Below are 24,145 nucleotides of genomic sequence, written 5' to 3' on the forward strand. Positions count from 1 at the left end.
GGACGAGAGGGCTGAGGACAAAGGAAGGGCTCAAACACGACAGGAACGGGGCTGGGAAGGGTTGGGATTCCGAGGGGCCGCGGTAGGATTCTGGGCACTGAGGTAGGGGTCCGGAGAGTCAAGGACCACTGCCTGGCAGCCATCGAAACAGCAAACCCGACGGGAACCCGAGGACCGTCCATGCGGCCCACCTGCGCCCTGCGCCCTGCGCCCTGCGCCCTACGAGTTTTCTCCTTGGGCACCGAGACCCCTTGCCGCGGGGGTCGGGGGTCCTCCGGAGGACGCCCTGGAGGCTGCAAGTAAAGGCAGCACCCGCGCGCGGCAACTCCCTTCCCTCGCCGGCTGGGCGCGGAGCCGGGACCGCGGGGCCGCTCGGATTGGCTCTGGGAACCGGCGGAGGGCCCGGGCCCGGAGGCCAGGACTTGGGACGTCGCCCCAAAAGACATCAACCGCCGGCAAACTCTGCCAATCGGCTAGCCTTCCAGAAGGACGGGCCCGGAGAGCCCCCGCCCCTCCCGGCTGTCAGCTTCCGTCGTGACGTCCCGCGTGATGGCTGGGGAGGGCCCGGGCGATGCGCGGAGAGGAAGGCGGGTCCCGAGAGCTGCAGCGGCCGGCTGGGAGCTCAGGAAAGCGTGAGTGCTGGCCTAATGCAGCAGTCCCGGGAGGGTTCAGGGCTGGGGTTAGAACCAGAGGCCTCCCTTGAAGCATGCTGTCTGTCCTGTTTGGTTGAGCATCTTAGGCTCTGGGAAGATCTCTTGGCAGGAGGAGGGTGGGTGGGCTGAGGAGAGGAATTTAGGGTGGGGCTGCGTGTGATCACGTGTTCGGGAGTCTGGGTTTGATGGATATGGTTGGAGTGTAAGTGTATATGTGTGCGTGTGTGTGTGTAAATAACAGTCTTTGTGGCCCTGTTTATATGTCTCTAGGGCATCCATGGTGGTTTCTTTGTGCGTGGGTATGTGAAGTGCAAGTGGGGGGGGGGGGAGGGCGTGCCTGCCTGTGAGGGAGGAAGTGTGGTTGGAGAGGATTAGTCATTCTGTAGGATTTTGCCCAGCATGGCCAGATGGCTGCTCCTGGCTTTTCTCTCTGCTGTGTGGAGGGGGCACCTGCTGAATCCTCCTCCCTTCTGGAAGAGGGTGGCTCAGGGAGAGGTGAACTGGTGTGTGTGCCAGCCCTATCCTGCTGAGGACCACGGAGAGCCTTGACTTTTTCTTTGGGGTTGGGGAAGATGTGCACACGCACACATCAGAGTCCTGGCTGGCATCAGTATCCCTGTTTGAAATCTGGAACAGATAAGCCCTGGGGTGGCCAGTGAACCTTGCTCTCCTCCAGTTGGGGTGTAGGGTGTGGGATAGCTTCTTACATCTTCCCAGACAGCTTTGGGTGTTTGTATCCAGATCTCAGGGCAGCTGGGCCCTAAAGCTGCACATGAACATTGATGTATAATGTGTATATTATGTACTTGTGTGTATATTATGTACTTTTGTGCACCCAGAGCACACATTAGATTTATGGGAATTAGTTGCTGCTCATGCATCAACCACACACATGTAAATCTTCACTCATGAAAATTCACCCCAGGCCAGAGAACAAGGAGTTTTGTTTTCCTGGTCTGTTCTTCCCTCCCCCTCCTCCAGTGCTGCAGGTCCCTGGTCCAGGACATTGCTAAGGAAACAGCTCCTCCCCCACCCTGTTTATCTACATGGAGTCACCTTGAGCTCTAGAAGGGACTGGCCATAGGCTCAGAGGCCAGGGCAGAGCCACCAAAGTCTCCCCCAAATAAGCCGTTGGTCCCCACCTTGGAGCCCTCTGACCCTTATCCCTGTCCTGCAGAAAATGGGTGATTTGTCCTTAGATATCAACATCCAGGAACCTCGCTGGGACCAAAGCACGTTTCTGGGCAGAGCCCGGCACTTCTTTACTGTCACGGACCCCCGAAATCTGCTGCTATCTGGTGCACAGCTGGAAGCTTCCCGGAACATCGTGCAAAACTACAGGTGATCCCCTCAATTCACCCTGGACCCCAGGGTCTTGTTCCCTGCCATTAATACAGTACCTCTTGCATCTGCCTCCCAAGCTTGAGAATGACCCTGTTTACTCCACAACCCCCACTTCCTAGCCTTCTCTACCGTTTCACTGTGGCTCAGAACTTCAAACCAAAGGATTTTAGGGAATTTGGGTTGAGGAAGTAGCACTGATATTCATAGATGGAGGCCTGCTGTATGCTTCAGAAACCTTCTACAGGGTTCAATTCTACTGCAGGACCAACCTCTGCAAGGGCAGAGAAGCTCAACATAAATCTCAAGGAGATAGGAAGGCATCTCCCGTCTCCAGCAGGGGGAAAAATCTTAACAATGTTCCCTGGCCCTTTCTGACCCCTTGGAAACCACCAACACTCATGACCCAGTATTTTGGCACAGAGGGGAGCCTCTCTTTGTGTGACTAGAGAAGAAATGAAAATAGGAGACCCCACTTCTGGGACCCTTGACTCTCCCAGGAGGCAGGGCACTCCTTTAGTCTAAGACATGGGGTGGGGGGGCAGGGGGGCAAAATTCCTGGTCCTCTGCCCAGACTTCCCCTGAGCTGGGTAGGCGGGTCCTGAGACAGAAGCTCTGCCCCCTAAATTAGACTGTTTGCTCCCTGCCAACCTCTGCAGGGCCGGCGTGGTAGCCTCAGGGTTGACTGAGGACCAGCTGTGGAGGGCCAAGTATGTGTACGACTCTGCCTTCCATCCAGACACAGGGGAGAAGGTGGTCCTCATCGGCCGCATGTCAGCCCAGGTGCCCATGAACATGACCATCACTGGATGCATGCTCACCTTCTACAGGCAGGTCTTGTCCTCTGGCTCCCCTTCTTGAGTGCCCCATCCAAGCGAAAGTATGACTTGGTGACTAGGTGCCTCCTCTCTGTGCCAGTTTGGATAAAGAATCTAGGGTGGGTGAGAGCTTGTGTCACAATCCATCCACCCCTCAGAACTCAATTCTCAGATCCCCTGAGTGTTTTTGTGTAAGTATGTATATGGGGGCACGTGGGGGTGAGCAGGGCAGGTTCTAGGGTGACTGACAGGGTCCTCATGAGTGTTTGAGAATAATCATTGGGGTATCATTATAGGGCCCAAGGATGGGGGACACTAGAGGCAACAGAAATAAGTGTCTTTGTTCCCCCCCAGGAAGACCCCAACTGTGGTGTTCTGGCAGTGGGTGAATCAGTCCTTCAATGCCATCGTCAACTACTCCAACCGCAGTGGTGACGCTCCCATCACTGTGGGGTGAGAGCTAGCCCCCAGGAAGGACTGCAGCACCCTTGACCCTCTTCCCCCAGCCCACTCTTGCTCTCTCCTTTGCACTTCTGTTCCCTGGAGGTCCATGCAGCAATGGCTCAGCTCCCTCCTCTCCAGTTTGCCCCCTCCTTTCCCTGCCTGAGGGCATGAGGTTCTCTTGTGCATGGTTTGGGGTCCTACTCCTCTTCAAGGGGTGGGGGGTGGGGCATAGGGCTTCCAGACAAGTCTGCACTGGAATTGGGGGGGGGGGGCTTTTTCTGCAATGAGGCCACCCTCCTACACCTCATGTATTAAAGATTTGGCACATCTTTGAGGGATGCTGGACATGTCACCCCTCCCCTCCCATGACCTGGCTCTTCTACCCACAGGCAGCTGGGAACAGCTTATGTGAGTGCCACCACTGGGGCAGTGGCCACAGCTCTGGGACTCAAATCCCTTACCAAGGTAAAGGCTCCTTACCCCACTGGCCTGAATTCCTCCTTCATCCACTTCCTTCTTCCCCACCGCCCTTCACCCCTGGCCTACAGGCTCCCTATATCTCTCCCCAGAGTCCCTCACCACCCATGGCCCTCAGGGCCCCTGATTGATGCCTTTCCTCCCTCAGCACCTGCCCTCTCTGGTTGGCAGATTTGTGCCCTTTGCAGCTGTAGCAGCTGCCAACTGCATCAACATTCCCCTGATGAGGCAGAGGTAAGTGGCCCAGCTCCTGGTGTGTGCCGAGTGGGCACCTGCCCTGAGTGAGGACCCTTCCTGGACATGGGCTGCTGAACCCTGGCTCAGTTGACCCTAAGTTTCTGGGGTGTGAGAACTACCTTTGAGTCTAGGATATCCAAGGGGTTCCCAGGAATGAGCTGCCCCTAGGGCATTGCACATGGGATTGGGGCCTGTGATCTAACTGCCACTCCCTTCCCTTCCCAGGGAGCTGCAGGTGGGCATCCCCGTGACTGATGAGGCAGGTCAGAGGCTTGGTCACTCGGTGGCCGCAGCCAAGCAGGGCATTTTCCAGGTGGTGATATCAAGAATCTGCATGGCAATCCCTGCAATGGGTGAGGCGGAGTGGCTGGGTGGGGTGTGGGAGGCTTTAAGGGAAGGGGGTTCAGAGGATTCTGGGAGCAGTGAGACTTGGGAGAGTGGGAGAGGCTCCCTTAGGGTTCCCTACTGTCAATCCATTCACTCCTTCCCTTCCCTCTTCTCCCCTTAGGCATTCCCCCCTTGATCATGGACACTCTGGAGAAGAAAGATTTCCTGAAGGTAGGTTACTCTCACCTCCCATCCTGGAAGTGGTGGCTGGTAGAAGAGGTGATCAATCCCCAACCCTCTCCCCAGCCTGCCCTGAATTGAAGACTTTCCACCTGTTCTCCCCACCGGTGCACTGCTCCTTCCATTTTGTATTCAGCAAGACCCAAATGAGCTGGGGTAAAGGAACATTCAGGATGCGGGAGAAGATAAAGGAAGGGAGGAAATGACTTCTGTCCTGAAGGAAGCTGGTGTCACTTTAGAGGCCTCTGACACACACAGTGATGGACTGTCATAGTCCTGCTTGATATCATACTCATGCTATCATCCAGTAAGAGTGAGACACACATACACATAAGCACATAGGAACACACATACACGCATGTGTGAACAGATCAGAGAAGCAAGACATGGGAATACAAGCCCTGGCTAATTCACTGAATCATTTATTCACATGTGTTTTATTGAGCACCAGTTGTACACCTAGGCCTGTTCTAGGGATGAGGAGATGGCACTGAACAAGACATAGTCCCTGTATTCGTGAAGCTTATTGCCTAGTGTGGAATCCAATAAACAAGTAGACAAACCAATAAACATATCATTACAAGTTGTGATACATGCTTTGTAAGAAATTAATGGGGCAATGTAATAGTGACTAATGGCTGTATAGATAGGATGGTCAAAGAAGAGATCTCTGAAGATCCAAAAGATGAGAAAGAGATGTCAGGCAAAGAGCATGGGGAAGAGTGTTTAAGGTAGCGGGAAGAGCAAATGCAAAGGCCCCGAGGCAGGAATAAGGAATAGGCTTGCACATTGGAGGACAGATGGGGTTCCTGTGGCTGGAGTACATTGAGAAGGGTATGCAGAGCAGATGTGTTTGGAAACGGACAGACTCATGCCTCTGGAATGGGAGGAACTGAGTGGAGGGTTAGAAAACCCTGAAGAAGGCAGCTCCTGGAGGAAGTGAGAGTAGAGAAATTATAAGGAGCACTATGGGAACCAAATCTGAGAGGCAAGAATGGGTAATGGGACACCACGGAGGGTGAGCAGCAAACAGAGTGGTTAGAGTGAAGGGCTGTGATCTACAGTCCCAGTCTTGTTATGGGCTTAGGAGAAAGAAAAGGGCTGCATATCTGAGGACTTAAAGGCAGGTCTGATGGGGTAGAGCCACGGTGGATGAAATGGGGCAGGAGTTGGGAAGAGATGCATTCCACTGTCTCTCTGTCTCCCTACAGCGCCGCCCCTGGCTGGGGGGTCCCCTGCAGGTGGGATTGGTGGGATTCTGGTAAGTGTGCAGCGATTAACTAGGATGGGGTGGGGGCACCTTTTGCATGGTGGGTGGGGGTGAGAATTTGTTGCTTTTAACATGTTTATACACGTCATTCATTCATTCAATTAGTGGTACATGACTTAGATATCTGTAGGGTTTGCTTTGCATGTTGGGCAGTGATCTCTGTCCTTGAGGCCAGAGTCTAGCTGAGAGATATACAGTCTCCACTGACAAGGGAAAACCGTTGAAATACACCTATACCTTTTGGTCCCAACCAGAATTTTCATGCACATTTAATTCCCAATTCTGCCACTTACATTTTGGATCATGCTCTGGAGGCTCTTTCTTTGGTCAGAACCTAATGTCAGGGTTGGGCTTAATGTTCCCAAGAGGTCCTCTCAGCTGTAGTCAGTCTGCACTCCTAGAGGCAGTCCCAGAAATGGGATGGGCTACAGGGAGAAAACACCCTTAGGCAAAGTTACACAAACATTTTCACCTCCCTTCTTCCTCAGCCTGGTGTTCGCCACCCCCCTGTGCTGTGCCCTGTTCCCCCAGAGGAGGTGAGTGTTGCCCCTGAGCTGGGCTAGGGGCTCTCACAGGTCTCCACATCTCTGTACCAACTCATCCTAAGATCCTGGGAGGAGGCCTAGAAGGCACTTGTTGATTCAGGGAGTGGGGGAATAACAATGAGCCAGCCACTGTGGCAGCAGAAGGAGAGGATGGGGGGGGGGGGGGGACTGTGAGCCCTTAACCCAAGGGGCTCTGGGTTCAGGGGCCACTCAGCTGTTCTGAAAGAACTGTGCTGCTCTGTTACAGCTCCATACGTGTTGGAAGGCTGGAACCAGAGCTGAGAGCTCAGATCTGTGAGCAAAACCCCAGCATCGAGGTGGTGTACTACAACAAGGGGCTTTGAAGAAGGGTCAGCCCCTGGTCCCCTCTCTCACCAACTTGGGCTGTTGCTTTGATGGAGCTCTGCCATCCCTGCCACTTGCCTGTCTGCTTGGTGCTGGGCAGGGGACTCTGGAAGGGGAGCAGCTATTGAAGCCAGCAATCTACCAGGCTGAGGGAGGTGCCCCCATAAGCCTTTTTCTCTCCTCTCTTGTTTCAAAAGATCAGTCTCCTCTCCCCCCGGGCTAGTATGTGCATATGCGTACATTCACATGCATGTATGCATGTGTATGTACACGCAATCCTGGAAGCTGGGAGCAGAATGCTGTCCTGGGATCTTCTAATATCTGGCTTTCCTTCTTGGACTCCTGGCCCACCTGCCAGCCAGCCAGGATACCAGACTTCCTTTCCCAAGCTGTTTGTCCAGCCAAGTCCTTCCTGGCAGCACTTCACTTGTCACTGAACCCAAGGCTCTAAGCACAGAGACTAAATGACCCAAGCAGGCCAAACCAAGCGGAATCCTTGAGATTTCTACTTCCTGGCTCCCAAAGCAGCCTCAGGAACTGACTGGCAGAGGAAGATGTGTGGAATAAGGGAGGCAGGGAGCATATGCATCCTCCATTGCCATCCCCCCTCACATCCTGGGATAGATCCATTTTCTCTCCTTTTCTCTCCCAGACCAAAGCAGCACCAGTATCTGCTACAGCCCTCACGTCTCCTCCCATAACCATGTGGGCATCTTTAGGCTCAATTGTAGGGTTCTTGGTCTGCTCTGACATCATGACCTAAAATCTAAGTCCTACAATCCTACCCCTACCCCTACCAAAAAACCACAGAGGCAAGGCAAGCATTTCCTTTTAAGAGCTCCCACCATGCTCTCTTATAGAGTGACACAGCTGTGGGAGTGGTGCTTAAACTTAAACATTCACAGATATCTGAATGGGTACAACTAGGACACCCTCCAGGGCAACTAGGTCCTGAGTGTACAATCTTAAGGGAATTTCGCATTCCATTGACCCTTGTTAGAGAGTCAGCAAAACCCTCACCTTATCTTTACCCTGCCCCTGCCCTCACCCCCAAAGAGGAAAGGCCCAGGCATCGGTGGCTGGTCCAAATGGAAGGTGGGCTTGGGGGTGCCATAGGTGGTGGTAAACTTACAGGGTGCAAAGAGGAACAGACCTTGACTCCAGTTCCCATGACCTTTAGCTGAAGGGATGGGTGGGACGGGTGTAAAGGGCCTTATTGGGACCATTCTGAGAACATTCCCCTGCCCCCAAAAGAACCTCCACCAGCAATAATAGTTCATTATAAATCTTTCTAGTTATTGATCTTCATTCAGCCCCATGTCCTGAGTGCCCAAGAAGAACTTCCTTCTCTCCCTACAAATTCAGACTTCAGACTCTCCCTTCCCTTCTGATGCAGCAGAGGGCACTCTCAGATTAAAAAAATCACTCCTTCAGTCAATACCCAGTGTACTAAAGCAAAAGGGGTATGTAAATGCCTCCACCTTATTCCTTCAGAAAATGGAGTCCTGGCTACATTCTCCACTTCACTGGGGGGTGGGGAGGGGGTGTGAGCATACACCTACAAACCAGCTCAGGCTCTGGGCTTCCAGCTTTCTTTCAGACCTGGAGGTCTCTGGAGAGAGGGAGAAACAGGACCAAAGACTGCCCCAGCTCCATCAGAGAGAGGCTTCCAGGGAACCAGCATGGCTTCCACACTCCTCCATGTCCCCACCAGTTTACCACAGGAGCAGGCCTGGCAGGGACCACTTGTCATTCCCTAGTCCCAAGGCCATCCACCCCCTCCCTGCTTACTTAAACTTTTTTTTGTGTGTGTGTGGGGGGGAACAGGGCCAAAATTTCATGTCTATATACAGCTGGTAAGAGCTACCATTAAATAGTTTATAACTGCTTCCTTTGCTCTAAGTCTTGACTTGTTAGGTTCAAAAGATGAAACATGAATGAATCTATAATAGAATCCATTCTCTACCCCCTGCAGTGAAATATCCCTCATCTCTCTTTACTCCAGAACTCTCACCCTAGGTGGTGAGGGGAAGTAGTAAGGGCTGAACCATCCCACAAGAGCCTGAAATGAATCTGTTATCTTGGCCTGGGGTCACTCCTCTTTGGGTATGTAAAAGTTCCTTTCTAAGGGAAATGGGGGATACCAGTTACTGTCCTTATACATTGTGCCAGGCTCACTGAAGCTAAGTGCTTTACATACATGATCTCTTCTGACTTTCACTACAATCCCTGTGAGGCCAGACGTGTTATACTCATTCTCAGCAAAGGCTCAGACTTAGAGACTGTTTCAGTTTGCTAATGTGGCCAGAATGCAATATACCAGAAATAGGTTGACTTTCTCAATGGGGATTTATTAGGTTACAAATTTTACAGTTCTAAGGCTACAAAAATGTCCCAAATTAAGGCATCAACAAGAGGATATACTCTGAATAAAGGCCGATGGTATCTGGGGTTCATCTGTCACATGGGAAGGCACAGACAACATCTATTGATCCTTTTCTCTCAGCTTCTGGTTTTAATGACTGTTTTCAAAATGTGTCTGGGTGTTCCCTTCTCTCTTAGCTTCTCCCAGGGTATTTTCTTTCTTCATCTCCAACCATTTCTGGGCTTCCTTGCTTGTTCCTCCCAAGGCATTTCTGTCTTCGTGCTCTCTCCAAAATGTCTCTGCCTTTTATCCTCTCATAAAGGACTCCAGTAAATTTAAAAATTAAAATTAAAATTAAGACCCACCTTGACTTGGGTGGGTCACATTTCCATGGAAACAATCTAATCAAAAGGTCCCACCCATGGCAGGTCTGTTCCCACAAGAATGGATTAGAAGAACATGGCGTTTTTTGTCGTACATAATAGTTTCAAACCAGCATAGGGACATTGAGAAAGTTTCTCACAGCTACACAACTGGGAGGTAATGGAGCCAGGATTCAAGCTGAGATTAGTGGGACTCTGAAGCTTCTGTGCTATGTTTGCCTCCTTACCAGGTACCTTTGACATTCTAGGGCATCTCCTCCCTGAGCCCAATTTGTTTACAGGCCAGAAAAACTGATAGGCTCCCAAATGCATACAGATCTCTTACTAAACCACTGATGAGTATCCACATTTGAGGGGTTTATATCTGAAGGGATATAATAAGCAAACGTTTCTGTTCTTGATTAAATATGGCACAACATAAAAGACAACTAGTTTTGTTCCATTCTGTTCTGTCACCCTGGGTCATGCCTCCTTCCAAGCCTGGATCAACTTTTTTTAAAAAAATAGTTTTAATTGTGAAATATAGCATACATGGAGAAAAGTGATACATTTCAAAGTACAATTTAAACAACAGTTATAGAGCAAATTCCAAAGTATGGTATGGGTTACAATTTCAGGTATTTCCTTCTAGCTGTTCTGATACACTAGAGACTAACAAGAAATATCAATATAATAATTCAGTAGTCAAAATCATTTGTTAATTCCTATCTTCTCTGTTACAACTCCTTCCTCTCATCTGATCGTTCTTCTGATCTTCAGGGATATTTGGGCAATGACCATTCTAACTTCATGTTGAAAAGGGGTGTCGACATTATGGGGTAGGGGGTGCAACCAGTTGATATTCTTGGAGAGACTGATGCCTCTGGGTCTCAGAGCCTATCTGGCATTGGGACAATCTGGAGGTTTTAAGCTTCTGGAAAATAAACTTAGTGAATGAAACTTTTATAGAGCACACAGGACCCTGGGTATAATTTAGGGTTTTCAGGAATACTGTTGGTTGGGACTTGGCATACTATGGCAGTTTTAAAATATCTAGCTGAAGCTAGCATAAGAATAACCTCCAGAATAGCCTCTTGACTCTATTTGAAATTTCTTAGCCACTGATACTTTATTATGTCTATTTCCGCCCCTTTTGGTCAGGAAGGCAATGTCAATCTCATGATGCCAGGGCCAGGCTTATTCCTGGGCTTTATGTCCTATGTAGGAAGAAGGGTAACAAGTTTACTTGCAGAGTTGGTGTTTTAGTTTGCTAAAGCTGCCAGAATGCAACACATCAGAGATGGATTGGTTTTTAATAAGGGGATTTATTTAGTAAAAAAATGTATAGTTCTTCAGAGGAAAGGCAGCTAGCTTTCATCTGAAGTTCTCTATTACATGGGAAGGCATATGGGAATGTTGGCTGGCTTTCTCTCCTGGCTTCTGGGATCAAAGGGCCTTCCCCAGGGCAATTCCTTTCTGCATCTCCAAACCTCTGGGCTGAAATACGGGTGCTGAGATGAGGTGTGCTGAGCTGCTTGGTCTGTGCTGTGTCGAGCTCCCTTCTGACCTCTCTTAAGCCTCCAGCTAATTAAATTAAACCTCACTTCTTGTGGAAGGCACTCCCCTTAGCTGACTGCAAATGTAACCAGTCATAGATGAATTCTAAATCCTGATAATTTAGGTCCACAGAAACAGAACAATGGGGCATCATCACCTGCTCAAGTTGACATCTGAACCTAACTACCACAGTTGGGCTTAGAGAGTGAGGCCACATCTGAGCAACAGAAGAGGTTCTCTGGAAATAACTCTTATGCATGATTATAAGTAGGCTTAGCATCCCTGTTACAGAAAGAAGTTTCATAAGAGCAAGCTCAAGATCAAGGGCTTGGCCTATTAACTTGGGAGTCCCTAATACTTGATTGAATATCAGGACTCTCCCAGGTGGGGAAATTTAATAGTTTTATATATTTTTTTCTCCACTTCCTCAAGGGACTTTGGCAATACTTTTTAATTTAATTATCTGCCCAACATACTGTGGAATGTATCATAGTATTACATTAAGTTATACAAACTTACAAGATCTTATTTCCTATTCTAGGCTCCCTGTGTTTAAGTAGTGTCACGATCAGGTTCATGTGTCAACTTGGCCAAGTGGTGGTTGGGTAAATGCTGGCCTGTCTGTTGCAATAAGGACATTTCATAGAATTAAATCATGATCATGTCAGCTGCATCCACAGCTGATTCCATTTGTAATCAGTCAAAGGGGTGTGTCTTCTACAATGAGTGGTGCTTAATCTAATCGCTGAAAGCCTTATAAGGAGGATTCAAAAGAGACAGGCTCTTCCTGTTTCGGCTGGTAAGCCTCTCCTATGAAGTTCGTCCAGACCCTCCATTGGAATTGTCGGCTTCACAGCCTACTCTGTGGATTTTGGGCTCTGTGTTCCCGTGGTCACGTAAGACACTTTTATAAATTTTATATTTGCGAGTGTTCTCTGTTGATTCCGTTTCTCTAGAGAACCCTAACTAATACAGGTGGCTTAACCGAACTGGTCAGACAGATTAAATTAGATTGTGTGTGACAGAAAATTTAAGCTTTGGACAAAATAAACATCTCTTCCTTTGGTCTCACACAGAAGGTGAAGTTCTAAAATACAGAAATACCAGCCTTTATCCTATATTCTGATTTACCTTGTTCTCTGGATCAAGTCAAAGCCTCTTTCTTCAGTTACAGCTTTGGCTTTGGTAATCCCCCTGAAAACAGGTCTTGCATCTTTTTTTTTTTTTTTGAGGCCTTGTGCTTTTACTGCAAAACCTGTATAAAAGAAAACGTTTGGGGGAGTGAAGTGCAGTAAAACAAAGCCATTAAAAACATTTTGTAACATAAATATTCATGTAGTGCAAACAACACTAAACCATGTCAGAAGAGAGGATTGGCCAGGGCTGTAGTGAGCCAGTTAGGAAGGAGTGCTTTCTGAGTCCACACTGCCTTCCACACTGCCTTCTCAACACAGCAAAAAAGTTATCACAAAGCATTTTACCAGCTCTGAAGGGTGAAAATAGAGGCTAATCGTAGCCAGATATACCGCCTTTGAATTTTCCTCAGAAGTCAGTATTTTGTTTGGGACAACACTTTCCTCACTCCCAAGGAATCTGCCCCATTCTTGGGGAGGCCGTTCTGTCCCAGTGTTCAGATTCTAGGACTCTTCTCTGAGTGCCTGCACTGATGTTCCAGCCTTCCCCGCCAGCCTACTTCCCCATGCTTGGCCTCATCTGCTCCAGAGCCCCCCACCAGGCCTATTATTAAGACCAGAAAGACCACAACCTAGGGTCTAAGGGGGTGAAAAATGTCATGGGTTTGGAGCCCTGGCTCAACCTGGCCTTAGGGAGGAGACCGACTGGGCATAACCTACTCCTTTCCCCGGATCACCGGGACTAATGAGGTCGGGATTTTAACCCTCTGGGGTCATGTCAGTCACCCTCTAACCTAGTTCCTCCGGGTCTGGTGCCGTAACCATTAGAGTCAAGCACCATTTCCTCGGCGTCAGCCCAGAATGTCTCAAGCCCCGCCCCCACGGCACAGCCAATCCAAAGCCGAGCCGCGCCCCTGCCGTGGCCCCTGCCAGTCAAGGCTGAGCTCCGCGTCACCGCCTCCGGTTTCCCTGGTAACGGCTTGACAGCGCCGCAGACCCGGGTCCAGCTCGCTCTCTCTCACAGCCTGGAACCGCTGTCTCCTGTCCGCTTCCCGGCTGCTCTCCGTCCTGGCCCGCTAAATTCGCCAAATCGCCCTATCAGCTTCCCAATTTGAAACCCACGAACTCCACGGCGCCCGCCCTTTGACTTCCTGTCTGGAAAAATCCGCGAGGTTTTCGAGGGGTTACGCGAGGTCTCTCCTCCTGGATCCCAAGCCCGGGTTTTTCTCCGCGGCTTTCTGCTCTCTCCCTCTCGCCATTCTTGCATCCAGCAGTTCAGGAAATTGAACTCTCATTAAGTGTCGTCCTGTGTTCGGCACTGAGTACATACTTCAATTGTTCTGTACTACAGAAATATGATTGTCCTATACAGATGTTTCTTTCCATTTAAATGAAAGGCCTCCTGGGGGCAGACACCATATCTTCACTTTTTCATGCCTACGGCACCTATAATAGTGCCTGATACACAGAGATACTTAATATGTTTACTGACCATAAATGAATGTGGAATCCAAAAATGCCCTAACCTCCACCCATCTATTGGTCCTAGATAAGGTTACTAACACAGTGCTTCTCAACTGATTCTATACATCACTATACTTAAGAAATGTGACACATTACCTAAAGTGACAGTGGCTCCTAACCTGGAGTGGCCTCAGCCTCGAGGATAAGGAGTGGGTCCTCCCAAAGGAGGTATACCAGAATCTTAGGAGTGTGGTGTGTGGCATGAAAAGTTCCTCACGGCAAAGTGCAGCTTGTTCTTAAATGTGCTGAATGATAACCAGCCTTCTCTCACGTCTTTCTAGGAGTCCCAAATTCTGGGAGTTGGAGAGGGGGAGAGTCTCACATGTAATCAGAGTTACTGTTTCCAGCTCTATTGTCTGTATGTTTCCTCACCCATGCCAATGCCTGTTCCCTGGGACAGTTCCCTGTGGCAATGACCTACCTCCACCTCTGCAGTCTCTTGGGGTTCACACCAGGCTGCCATCACTTGAGACATGCTTCTTTAAGGAGGCTTGTTGCATGAAAAAAAAAAACAAGAGATACCTAATTCTACTGTTCCCAAATTGTGCACTGAAGCACCCCAGCATGCCACAATGAATTCACAGGGATGCTACAGCAAATTTTAAGTTTTTGAGGGAAATACAGTGCTACTGAATCTCTATTGGACATTGCACAAACTGCTAACTTAAGGTAGTTCATAGTTTCAACATTAGATTGCATTATTTTCAATGATTTCATATATTTACAAAACTGAATTTTTGATATTTACTGTGATAAAAAGCTAGAATTATTCAAAAGTCAATGTGGAACTGGAAATGAGGGTAGTAGTGTTCAAGCTGATTCCAAGAGAAGTTATGCAGACACCAAACAGATCACACATCCATTAGTAAGTAATCATGGTTATATAAGAACACAATAAAAATACATGTTTTCTTCCAATGTATGTATACTTTTCAAATAGTCGCAAAGTTGTTGGAATGTAAATACTTAAGTTGTTGGGGCCTAAGTACTATAAGGGAACTGTTAGTTATTTCCTTTGGCCTAGGGTGTGGTGAAAAAATTACTGAAACCCTAAGGGTTCCATGAATCGAGAAAGTTTGGGAGCCTCTTTCCTAAATGAAAGAATAAAGAAATATCACTATTTGATCTCAGACCCCTGTTCTATAAACTCACCAGGTACTGTGGCTTTGTAGGGCATTTTTTCTTATTGGGTTTTCAATGACTTCCTCTGAGAGGTTCTAACCTTATTTCAGTGGCGGAAGGCTGTTCATGATGGGATCAGTTAGAGGGTGTGCTGTAACGCCCTAGGGACTGGAATGGTGTTTGGGGATGGGAGTCACTGTTTGGAAGCCAGACCTGCGCTGACCAGGCTAGCCCTGAGGTCAGAAGTAGGGGAGTGAGTAGGGGCTGAGAGCAGAGGGGCCCTCGCCTGGCTCTGCTCTGCTCTGCTGGTCGCGCGGGCCGGTGTCTGGCAGAACGAGTCTACTCGGAAAACTCAATCTCCAGAGACCCGCTCCACGTTGCGCCCCCTGGAGGCCGCAGTGGGGTCAGTTGGATGGGACGGATATACCGTCTCCCCGACACTGGAAACCTGGGGGCTTTTGAGTACCCCACTCTGGGGAAAGGACGCCTCTGGAGCCCCGTGGAGATCCACGCTCCTCCCTCGCCCCCCGCAGGCATCCTCGGGTGACTGGCAGGCGCCGTCCCGGCGCAAAGGCGGCAGAACCCGCGGGTCCCTAGCTCCCCAGCTCATACATTAAAGATGCGGAGGCGCCGGCTCTGCGTTGCCACAAACATGAAGACAAAATTTTAATCCCGAACAAGAAGATGCCTGGAGATGGGGAGCGCAGGAGAAAAATGAATTAGGATTTTATTATGTGTTTTATTATGCTGTAATTGAACAGGATTAGGTGAGAATACAATATATTTCTGATGCGGTTGGAGAGGGGAGGAGGCGGGAGAGAGGCTGACAGCAAGCCAGACAGCGAAGCCCGCAGAGAAGCGGGGCCTCCAGGGCGCAGTGGGTCCCCAAGGGAAGACCGAGGAACGGCGTCGAGGGGCCTGGGTGGGCTCGGTCCCTTTCCCTGACCAGTTTGGGCCAGAATGGGGACGTGAGATTTCATGAGGTAGGGTCAGCGTTAACGACAGGTCGGGCTAGATATGCTAGGTGGAGGAGAGATGGGCGTGGGAGCTGAAGGGCTGGCTGGAGAGCTCACTACCCTGCCCAAGTATGGAAACCAAGTCTCAAAGTGGGGAGGGGTGCGGCTGTTGGAAGTACAGGACTCTGGATCCCTGGGCTCCTGGAGGCCAAGGAATTTACACCTGCTCCTAACACCCCCTTCACACATTGGGCTTGCAGGTCAGCAAGCATTGCCGGAGTGTCCCTGCTAGGGAGCCAGGGCTCCCAGACAACCCCCACCCCCCAAAACACACACACCGCCCTGCATATCCCTGCGTAACTCCTGTCTTCTCTGTAAAGGACCAGGTCTACACGGGCCTAACCCGGGAGCCCCCCAACTACCCCCACGGTGCCCCCCTCGCCACCAGGTGGCTTCCTCAGGTAAAAGGAGCCCGAGTGAGCCCCGGAGCAGGGCTGTGGACGCTGGGGTGGAGGAACCGCCCTCTCTCCCCTGGCACAGCCTCCCTCCCCGGAGCTCGCCTCGGGGGCCGCCCCAGCCTGGGCAGCTTCATTAAGGGCAGCCGCGAGCTCCGCGGTCTCACCTGCCACGGCGCCCCTCGCGCCCCGCCAGGGACCAGCTCCTGGCGGTGATGAAGAGGCCCATTAACCGCTTTTACCTTTAGGGCGGACTGGGCCGCTCTCCCTACCTCCCAATTAGGGGATTAGAAACCGTCAACCAAGATTAATAGCCGCCCGGCTCCGGGGCTGGGAGACCAGCCCTAATACCGCGGTAGCACGCTCGCTCCGCGCGGGCTTACCCTGTGCGGGCCGGCCCGGGCCACCTGCGGACACGCTCCATTCATTCCCGCTCCACCCCCCACCCCTCCACCCCGGCGCCTCCTGAGGCTCTCAGGTGAGCCCGGCGATGCAAGCAAGGGTGTCAGAAGCTGGAACTCTATTCCTTGCTCCATCTTCACGTTGGTGTGCTCCAAGGCAAGGCAGGGTCCTAGCAAGTGGGGATGGGAGGTGCACCCTCTCCAAGGGCCTCCCCCAGCCCTTCTCAGTGACCTTCACTTTTTCGGGGAGGTTTCCTTGACCCCTCTCTCACAAGACAATTCTTCCTTTTATTCCCTCTTCATTGCTCCCTGCCCTGTTTCTCAGGATGTGCTCCATATATGTACCTTTACCTTTATTTGTGTGACCATATCATTGGTGTCTGTCATTCTCACGGTTCTGTGGGCTCCAGGAGGGAAGGGACCATGGTTTTTGCTCACCATTGGTCTCAGGATGCCTCCAGTAATTGTGCTGAATGAATGAGTAGGGCAACAGGCTCCTCCCCTGTTTTTATAAGACCATCTGCTTCCTGAGCAACCCCCCTCCCCCCTTCCTTAAACACTCTCACAGCACCTGCACTGGGCTGTTAGAAGCTAGTTCCTCTTAATTCATAGTGTAATTGTAACTTATTTCCATGATTATCACTTCAATTTCTTCGTGCTGGTGAGGCCATAGCTGGTGAAAGGTAGGCAGGGGCTGGGCACACAGCTGGATCCCCAGTGCCTGGGAGCCAGTAGCCAGGGGTTTAGTCTGATAGATTATGGTGTCTGAGGGCAAAGGAGCTTCAGGGCTCCTTCAATGCCACTATTTTGGGGCTCTGATGCCTGGGAAAGCAAAGTGGCTTGCCCAAGGTCACACAGTCAGCTGGAAGCAAAGCCAGGGCTAAAACAATGTTTCTCTCCAACACTGATTTTTCTCCAAAGGTCACATCATCTGGAACCCTGAGAAATCCCCTTTTGAATTTCTAAGTTTCTAAGCCTTGGGGAGCTCTTCCTTTGCCTATGGTGGTGATTCACAGTAGATATTAGGGTTTTTTTTTTTTACTATACTTTGTGTCAATAGGGGCAAATTCATTCCTGTGATGGTTTGAAAGGATGTATGTCCCCTAGAAAAGCCATGTTTTAATCAAAATTCCATTTCGTAAAAATGACAGAATAATCCCTATTCAATATTGTATGTTTCAATCTGTAATTAGATCATCTCCCTGGAGATGTAACTCAATCAAGAGTTGTTGTTAAACTGGATTAGGTGATGGCATGCCTCCACCCATTTGGGTGGGTCTTGATAAATTTCTGGAGTCCTATAAAAGAGGAAACATTCTGGAGAATGAAGGAGATTCAGAGAGAGCAGAGAATGCTGCAGGACCACGAAGCAGAGAGTCCACGAGCCAGCAACCTTTGGAGATGAAGAAGGAAAACACCTCTTGGGGAGCTTCATGAAACCAGAAGCCAGGAGAGAAAGTTAGCAGATGGTGCCATGTTGGCCATGTGCTTTTCCAGCTGAGAGAGAGGCCCTGACTGTGTTCACCATGTGCCTTCTCATCTGAGAGAGAAACCCTGAACTTAATCGGCCTTCTTGAACCAAGGTATCTTTCCCTGGATGGATGCCTTTGATTGGACATTTCTATAGACTTGTTTTAATTGGGACATTTTCTTGGCCTTAGAACTATAAACTAGCAACTTATTTAATCCCCCTTTTTAAAAGCCATTCTGTTTCTGGTATATTGCATTCTGGTAGCTAGCAAACTAGAACAATTCCCTTAATTCTCAACTCTGGTTTCTCTCCCTCAGATGTAAAACTAGGGGAGCCCGTCTCTCTAGTCCTTCAAGGTTGTGAAGAGTCCCTGGTCCCTCTCCCTCCCTTCCTCGTGTGTAGCATCAAGGAACAATAAGACAAGAAAATGAAAGGAACTAAAGAGGAAGTGCTAAGACAGAAAGTGGGGGCCTGAGCTCTTTCGTCACTTCATCACACCCTTGGTGTCACTGCTCTAGAACCCACTTACCCCAGTGGGGAGGGGGCGGGACAGAGTCTGGGGATGGGGGAGTGATCGATACACCACTGGGTTTTGATGACCGCAGGCTTTCACCTTGCAGATAATGGGGTGAGCCGCGGAAAGCTCTCCCCTACAGAGCGGGCTCCCCCAGCCTTAATGAGATAATCAATACTTGTTCTCGGCTTAATTTCCACCTAATTGCTCTTTAACGACGCCGGATAATGGGCCGCCTCCTGTGAGGAAGTAGCTGGCTGGGAATCCGACCCGCCTCGGACTACCGCTCCTCTTCTCGGCGGGTGGGGTGCCCTCGCGCAGGTGGGACCCCGGGGCACCGCGCTCAGGGGCGTGGCGCGAGCTGGCTCAACCTCCCCGCCCCTTGCCGCCGTCTGCTTGCGGCTCTCTCGGCTCCCCCCGGGGGGTGCTCCAGGCCCTGGGTGGGGAAACCCGGCCGAGTCTACGGTTCTGGGCTCCTGGTCACCTATCTGAGTCGCCTGCGCAATGCCCTCGCCTCCGGCCGCGCCGCATCCTCCCTGCTAGACGCCCGGAGAGGGAAGTCGAGGCTGAGCCCCACAGCTAAGGTGAAGGGCCTCTGGACAAGCCTTTTTCTCCTTTCCATTCCCACCCGGACACACTGAGCAGTACGGTAGCCTCCCAGGCCTTAGGTAAGTTGCTGTGTTTCTGCATCTACCAAGGGCTCCCACCGTATTTTCCTCGGCAAGGAGGGGAGGGGTCAAGGACAAGGGAGGTAGGGGTGAGATCCTCTCTTGATCTTTTCCCATCTGAACACACACGCGTCTGCATTTCTACAGCTTGGCTCCTGAAAATGGGGTAAACTTGTAAAACACCAGCTGCAGTTTTGGTTCCAGCTGCACTGCAACTGCAGTTAGGCAGACACAGATACAGTGACTGTGGCAGGGCAGTGTGATGGTTAGAACATGCCTTGGACCTAGGCAGCTCCAGGTTAAACTCTTAGCTCTGCTGTTTACTGGCCAGTGTGGCACTGGGCAAACTTAACTGACAGGTCTGAACCTTGGTTTTCCCATAGAAAGAATAATTCTACCCCTCAAGGTGGTTTTAAGATGAAACAAGCTAATTTGTGTAAATTGCTTGCCACAGTGTCTGACACATCATAACCATGTGATAAGAGATAGCTCTTGTTATTGCATGTTACAGCTGAAGGAAACCTATAGTTCAAGGATCACAAAGTCAAAGGCTACAGAGGCAGGCAGGAATCTTGAATGAGGGAAGCAGGCCAGGTCTGGACTGCTGTGAGCTGGAGAGGGCCTGCCCCACTTACAGCAGCAGCCAGTAGTCACCTTCAATTGTCGCTGGGTGAATCAGTGTCCCCAATTTTTATGTTGTTGCACTCCCCCCAAAATCTGCCAGCACCAGCAGCTCAGACACACTAGCTCTAATTTCTCTCACCTCCCATTTCCCGTCTTAGTACTAGGAGCAGTGGGGATTTCCCCCAAGATCTCTCTGGAACATCCTGGTCTGATAATTCTGGCCAAGAAATTCTGGATTTTTATATTAAAATTTTCAATGTTTAAATATTGGCAGTTCAATAAAAATTTTTAAACATTGTGCCCAATACATGTCTAAAGGCTGAATTTCACCCTAATTTCTCGGGAGAAATTGAGATTCAGTTGATCATGACTGCTGGCAAAGTTGGGACTAGAGGCCTGGATTTTAAGACAAAACAAGGATTTTTCATAGGAGGCAATTCCTAGACAGCCATTTAGCTGTCATTCACAGCAGATGTTGCTTCCTTTGCAGGTAGTGCCTGGTTGCTAGACTGGTGTTGGTACTTGGCAGCTCCAGAAGCACAAGTTCTGGGTCACAGTTGCTTTCTCTCTTGTGATAAATCTAAATTCTTTTTAATATTATTAGAAAGAAGTGTGACAGCAAGTCAATAGACAAGTACCAGGACTCAAAAGATCTCACCCCCTAATTTAAAGCTCCATATTTAGACATACTTCTTGAGCTCAACTTCAGTGTGATTCCACGCAACAATTTTCACTTGGGTCCCCGCAGTCAGGGGAAAAAGCCAAGCAGGAAATTTGCTTAGTAGAGTTCTTCTGATATCCGCCTTCAGTTACCTCTCTCCCAGTTCCATAACCTTAGGGGAAATGGTAGAAAAGGCAGGAAGGCCTCAGCGGTTCTGAGGCTAAGCATATCAGCATGAAGGCTAAGGCTTACAGACTTTTGAACATGCTCAGAGGTTCCTGCTGAGTTTCATGTTTGTTCTTCTAGCCCAGCACTTCCCTTAGTACTGAACAGAGATGGCAGTTGTTCTCTCCTCAGCATTATACTCATTATATTCTGATGTTCTGGGGCCTGGGTTCCTCTGTGTGGTTTGGCTGCCTGGTTATTGGTCTTTTTTATTTCCCATCAGCCCTGGTGGAAGCATCTCACTATTTCTTCCTTGGAATTCTAAGCATACATTAACAAGTTCTGCCTTGGTTTGAAGAAATCAGTCATTTCAGGGAGTGTTGAATGTTGACCTACTGCCCAACCCCATGGAGGCCAACATTAGACTCTGTTATGTTGTAAGAGCAAAGACTGAAAGTGGGATGTAAGCAAGGATATTGTCCCAAACAAATGTGTTTGGGGCCCAGGATATCTCTTCCTGGGGAACACTTCCTTAATACCACATGGTCTTAATAGGACTCATGGGCAGATGGCCCCCTCCTCTTACAGGGGTTGTCTTAGTGTTGGTTCCCTAAAAAGCACATCCTGAGATATTTGGAGATTTAGGAACAAGTAGTTTATTTAGGGGGGGTTATCCCAGAAAACATGGTGAGGGAAAAGGGAAGTGAGAGGCAGAAGGGAGAAAAAACAATAAAAGATAAGTAGGTTACCACTGAGGGCAAGTAGGGCTCAATCCTACTGCTGTCATCTGCAAAACAGTATAGAATATATCTCAGAATTATCCCACTGCTCCCTCTCCAAATGCAGCTTGCTCCTGAGTTGTTAACTCCATGGCATTTCTAGCCTGCCTCGTAGGCCAGCTAAGCTCATTCTAGGGGCCGGAGAACTCCCTCAGGCAGAGAAATCCATGATATTGAACAGGACCTATATGCAGATAACCTTTGGGGTGGGCCAGGGTAAATGAGGAAGGGGCACCAGCTGCCGCAAAGGAACTCATGGTCCATGTTGGCCATTCCTTGGCTACAGTAATTAATTTCTATTGAGCACATCACCCAATCAGCGTCAGTCAAACATATACCTGAGATTTGATATATTTTCTTCCTGGGAACCATAAGTATAATTCAGTGTACAGCTGCTTATGGCCTTTTTCCCTGGATGCTTTGATATACTGGTGTAGCTTCCAGGAGAGAGGTCTGGGCCAGAGATAGAAATCTGGGAATCACTTGGACATTGTATAAAACAATGGTGGAAGGAGTGAGGAATCACTCCTGAGGTGTCAGCAGAAAGTAATCTCATTGGCCTTTTCTACAGAATATTGTGTTCAAGTAAAAAATGGACATAAGGTGGGACTGAAGAGCCTGCCACTTTGGACAATGTCACTTGTTATTGCCAAATCTTTCCTTCTGAGTGTCATTATAAAAAGTAGACTTCAACTTGAGACCCTGGGGCTCTACCTATGCCCACAGCTTCCCCAAAAGGTAGATGCCGAGTGTGAAAATGTGTATTTGGCTACAACAACTAGCTCTTTACCTGATCACTTTTTTTTTTAATTTTTTACTAATTAAAAAAAAATTACAAGAAACACAAACATTCTCAACACATATACTCAGCAATTCACAATATCATCACATAGTTGCATATTCATCATCATGATCATTTCCCAGAACATTTCTATCAGTTCAGAAAAAGAAATAAAAAGACAACAGAAAAATAAAACAAAAACAGAAAAAAAAATTTACATACCATAACCCCTTACCCCTCCCTTTTATTGATCACTAGCATTTCAAACTAAATTTATTTTAACATTTGTTCCCCCTATTATTTATTTTTATTCTATATGTTCTACTCAACTGTCGACAAGGTAGATAAAAGGAGCATCAGATACAAGGTTTTCACAATCACAAAGTCACATTGTGAAAGCTATATCATTATAAAATCATCATCAAGAAACATGGTTACTGGAACACAGCTCTACATTTTCAGGCAGTTCCCTGGATGCTTTGATATACTGGTGTAGCTTCCAGGAGAGAGGTCTGGGCCAGAGATAGAAATCTGGGAATCACTTGGACATTGTATAAAACAATGGTGGAAGGAATCTTTCTGATTAAGTTGTTTCCATGGTGATGTCATCCACCCAATTGTAGGTGGAACCTTTTGATTAGGTGGTTTCCATGAAGAGATGTCTCTACCCATTCAAGGGGGGTTGCTTACCTCCATTACATCTTGGATAACAAGGTGATATCTACTTAATGCGTAAGAATAACCTCCAGGATAACCTCTCGACTCTGTTTGGAATCTCCCAGCCATTGACACTTTGTCTCATTTCACTCTTCTCCCTTTTGGTCCAGAAGGTTTTCTCAATCCCTTGATGCTGGGTCTCAGCTTATTCTAGAGTTTTTCTCAATCTTCTCAGCTCATTCTGGGATTTCTGTCCCACGTTGCCAGGAAGATCCACACCCCTGGGTGTCATGTCCCAGGTAGACAGGGGGAGGGTGGTGTTTTTTTTTTTTTTAACATGGACAGGCACCAGGAATCGAACCCAGGTCTCTGGCATGGCAGGCAAGAACTCTGCCACTGAACCACCACAGCCCGCCCCCCAATCACTTTTTGATAATAATTTATAAAGTAACTTATATGTTAAATGAAATTTTGTCTTGTACTATAGATTCTATTAGCTTTTATCTTGCCATGAGCTTTAACCTGTCCTATCCAGAAGATCCATTTATTCACCTCATGGTTATATATGAACCTATACATGTGATAACATTTTAGTTACATATGCACACATGGATGCATGGAAAACCTGGTAAAATCTGAATAAGGTCTGTATTTAGTTGATAGTTGTGCTGGTTTGAAAGGAAGTGTGCCCCCTAAGAAAAGCCATGTTTTAATAGAAGTCCCATTTCATAAGGTAGAATAATCCCTATTCAATACTGTAGATTTGAAACTGTAATGAGATCATCTCCCTGGTTGATGTGATTTAGTTAAGAATGGTTGTTAAACTGGATTAGGGATGACATGTCTCCACCCATTTGAGTGGGTCTTGATTGGTTTACTGGAGTCCTATAAAAGAGGAAACATTTTGGAGAAAGAGATTCAGAGAGACTCAGAGAGAGCAGAGAATGCTGCAGCACCATGAAGCAGAGAGTCCACCAGCCAGCGACCTTTGGAGATGAAGAAGGAAACGCCTCCTGGGGAGCTTCATGAAACCGGAAGCCAGGAGAGTAAGCTAGCAGATGATGCCGTGTCTGCCATGTGCCCTTCCAGCTGAGAGAGAAGCCCTGACTGCGTTCGCCATGTGCCCTTCCAGATGAGAGAGAAACCCTGAACTTCATCGGCCTTCTTGAACCAAGGTATCTTTCCCCGGATGCCTTTGATTGGACATTTCTATAGACTTGTTTTAATTGGGACATTTTCTCGGCCTTAGATCT

The 24,145-nt window shown here is 48.8% G+C and overlaps 1 protein-coding gene and 1 long non-coding RNA gene across 4 annotated transcripts in view; one reads left to right on the forward strand and one right to left on the reverse strand.

Moving 5' to 3' along the window:
- The window catches only part of SFXN3 (sideroflexin 3), a 30,094-nt gene extending 17,908 nt beyond the window's left edge, over positions 1-12,186 (forward strand). Inside the window, exons 1-11 of one of the 3 annotated variants that reach the window (XM_077125763.1) lie at positions 382-632; positions 1,853-1,994; positions 2,654-2,828; positions 3,171-3,265; positions 3,646-3,721; positions 3,882-3,967; positions 4,196-4,323; positions 4,479-4,528; positions 5,749-5,798; positions 6,296-6,343; positions 6,600-12,186. In XM_077125763.1, coding sequence (XP_076981878.1) covers positions 572-632; positions 1,853-1,994; positions 2,654-2,828; positions 3,171-3,265; positions 3,646-3,721; positions 3,882-3,967; positions 4,196-4,323; positions 4,479-4,528; positions 5,749-5,798; positions 6,296-6,343; positions 6,600-6,696 — 1,008 coding nt within the window. In that variant the 5' untranslated portion in view covers positions 382-571 and the 3' untranslated portion in view covers positions 6,697-12,186. Of the gene's footprint in view, positions 1-381; positions 633-1,830; positions 1,995-2,653; positions 2,829-3,170; positions 3,266-3,645; positions 3,722-3,881; positions 3,968-4,195; positions 4,324-4,478; positions 4,529-5,748; positions 5,799-6,295; positions 6,344-6,599 lie in introns of those variants that run through there. The other 2 variants (XM_077125765.1, XM_077125764.1) reach the window with 2 other exon arrangements.
- LOC143654172 (uncharacterized) lies at positions 6,107-14,130 on the reverse strand. Its single transcript, XR_013161699.1, has 3 exons — positions 14,060-14,130; positions 12,113-12,236; positions 6,107-6,232 (listed from the first exon to the last, which is right to left on the reverse strand). It is a non-coding gene; the product is annotated as an uncharacterized LOC143654172 (long non-coding RNA).
- Between the last annotated feature and the right edge of the window lie 10,015 nt (positions 14,131-24,145).

The sequence above is a fragment of the Tamandua tetradactyla genome, chromosome 13 (assembly GCF_023851605.1).
Source record: "Tamandua tetradactyla isolate mTamTet1 chromosome 13, mTamTet1.pri, whole genome shotgun sequence".
Taxonomy (NCBI): domain Eukaryota; kingdom Metazoa; phylum Chordata; class Mammalia; order Pilosa; family Myrmecophagidae; genus Tamandua; species Tamandua tetradactyla.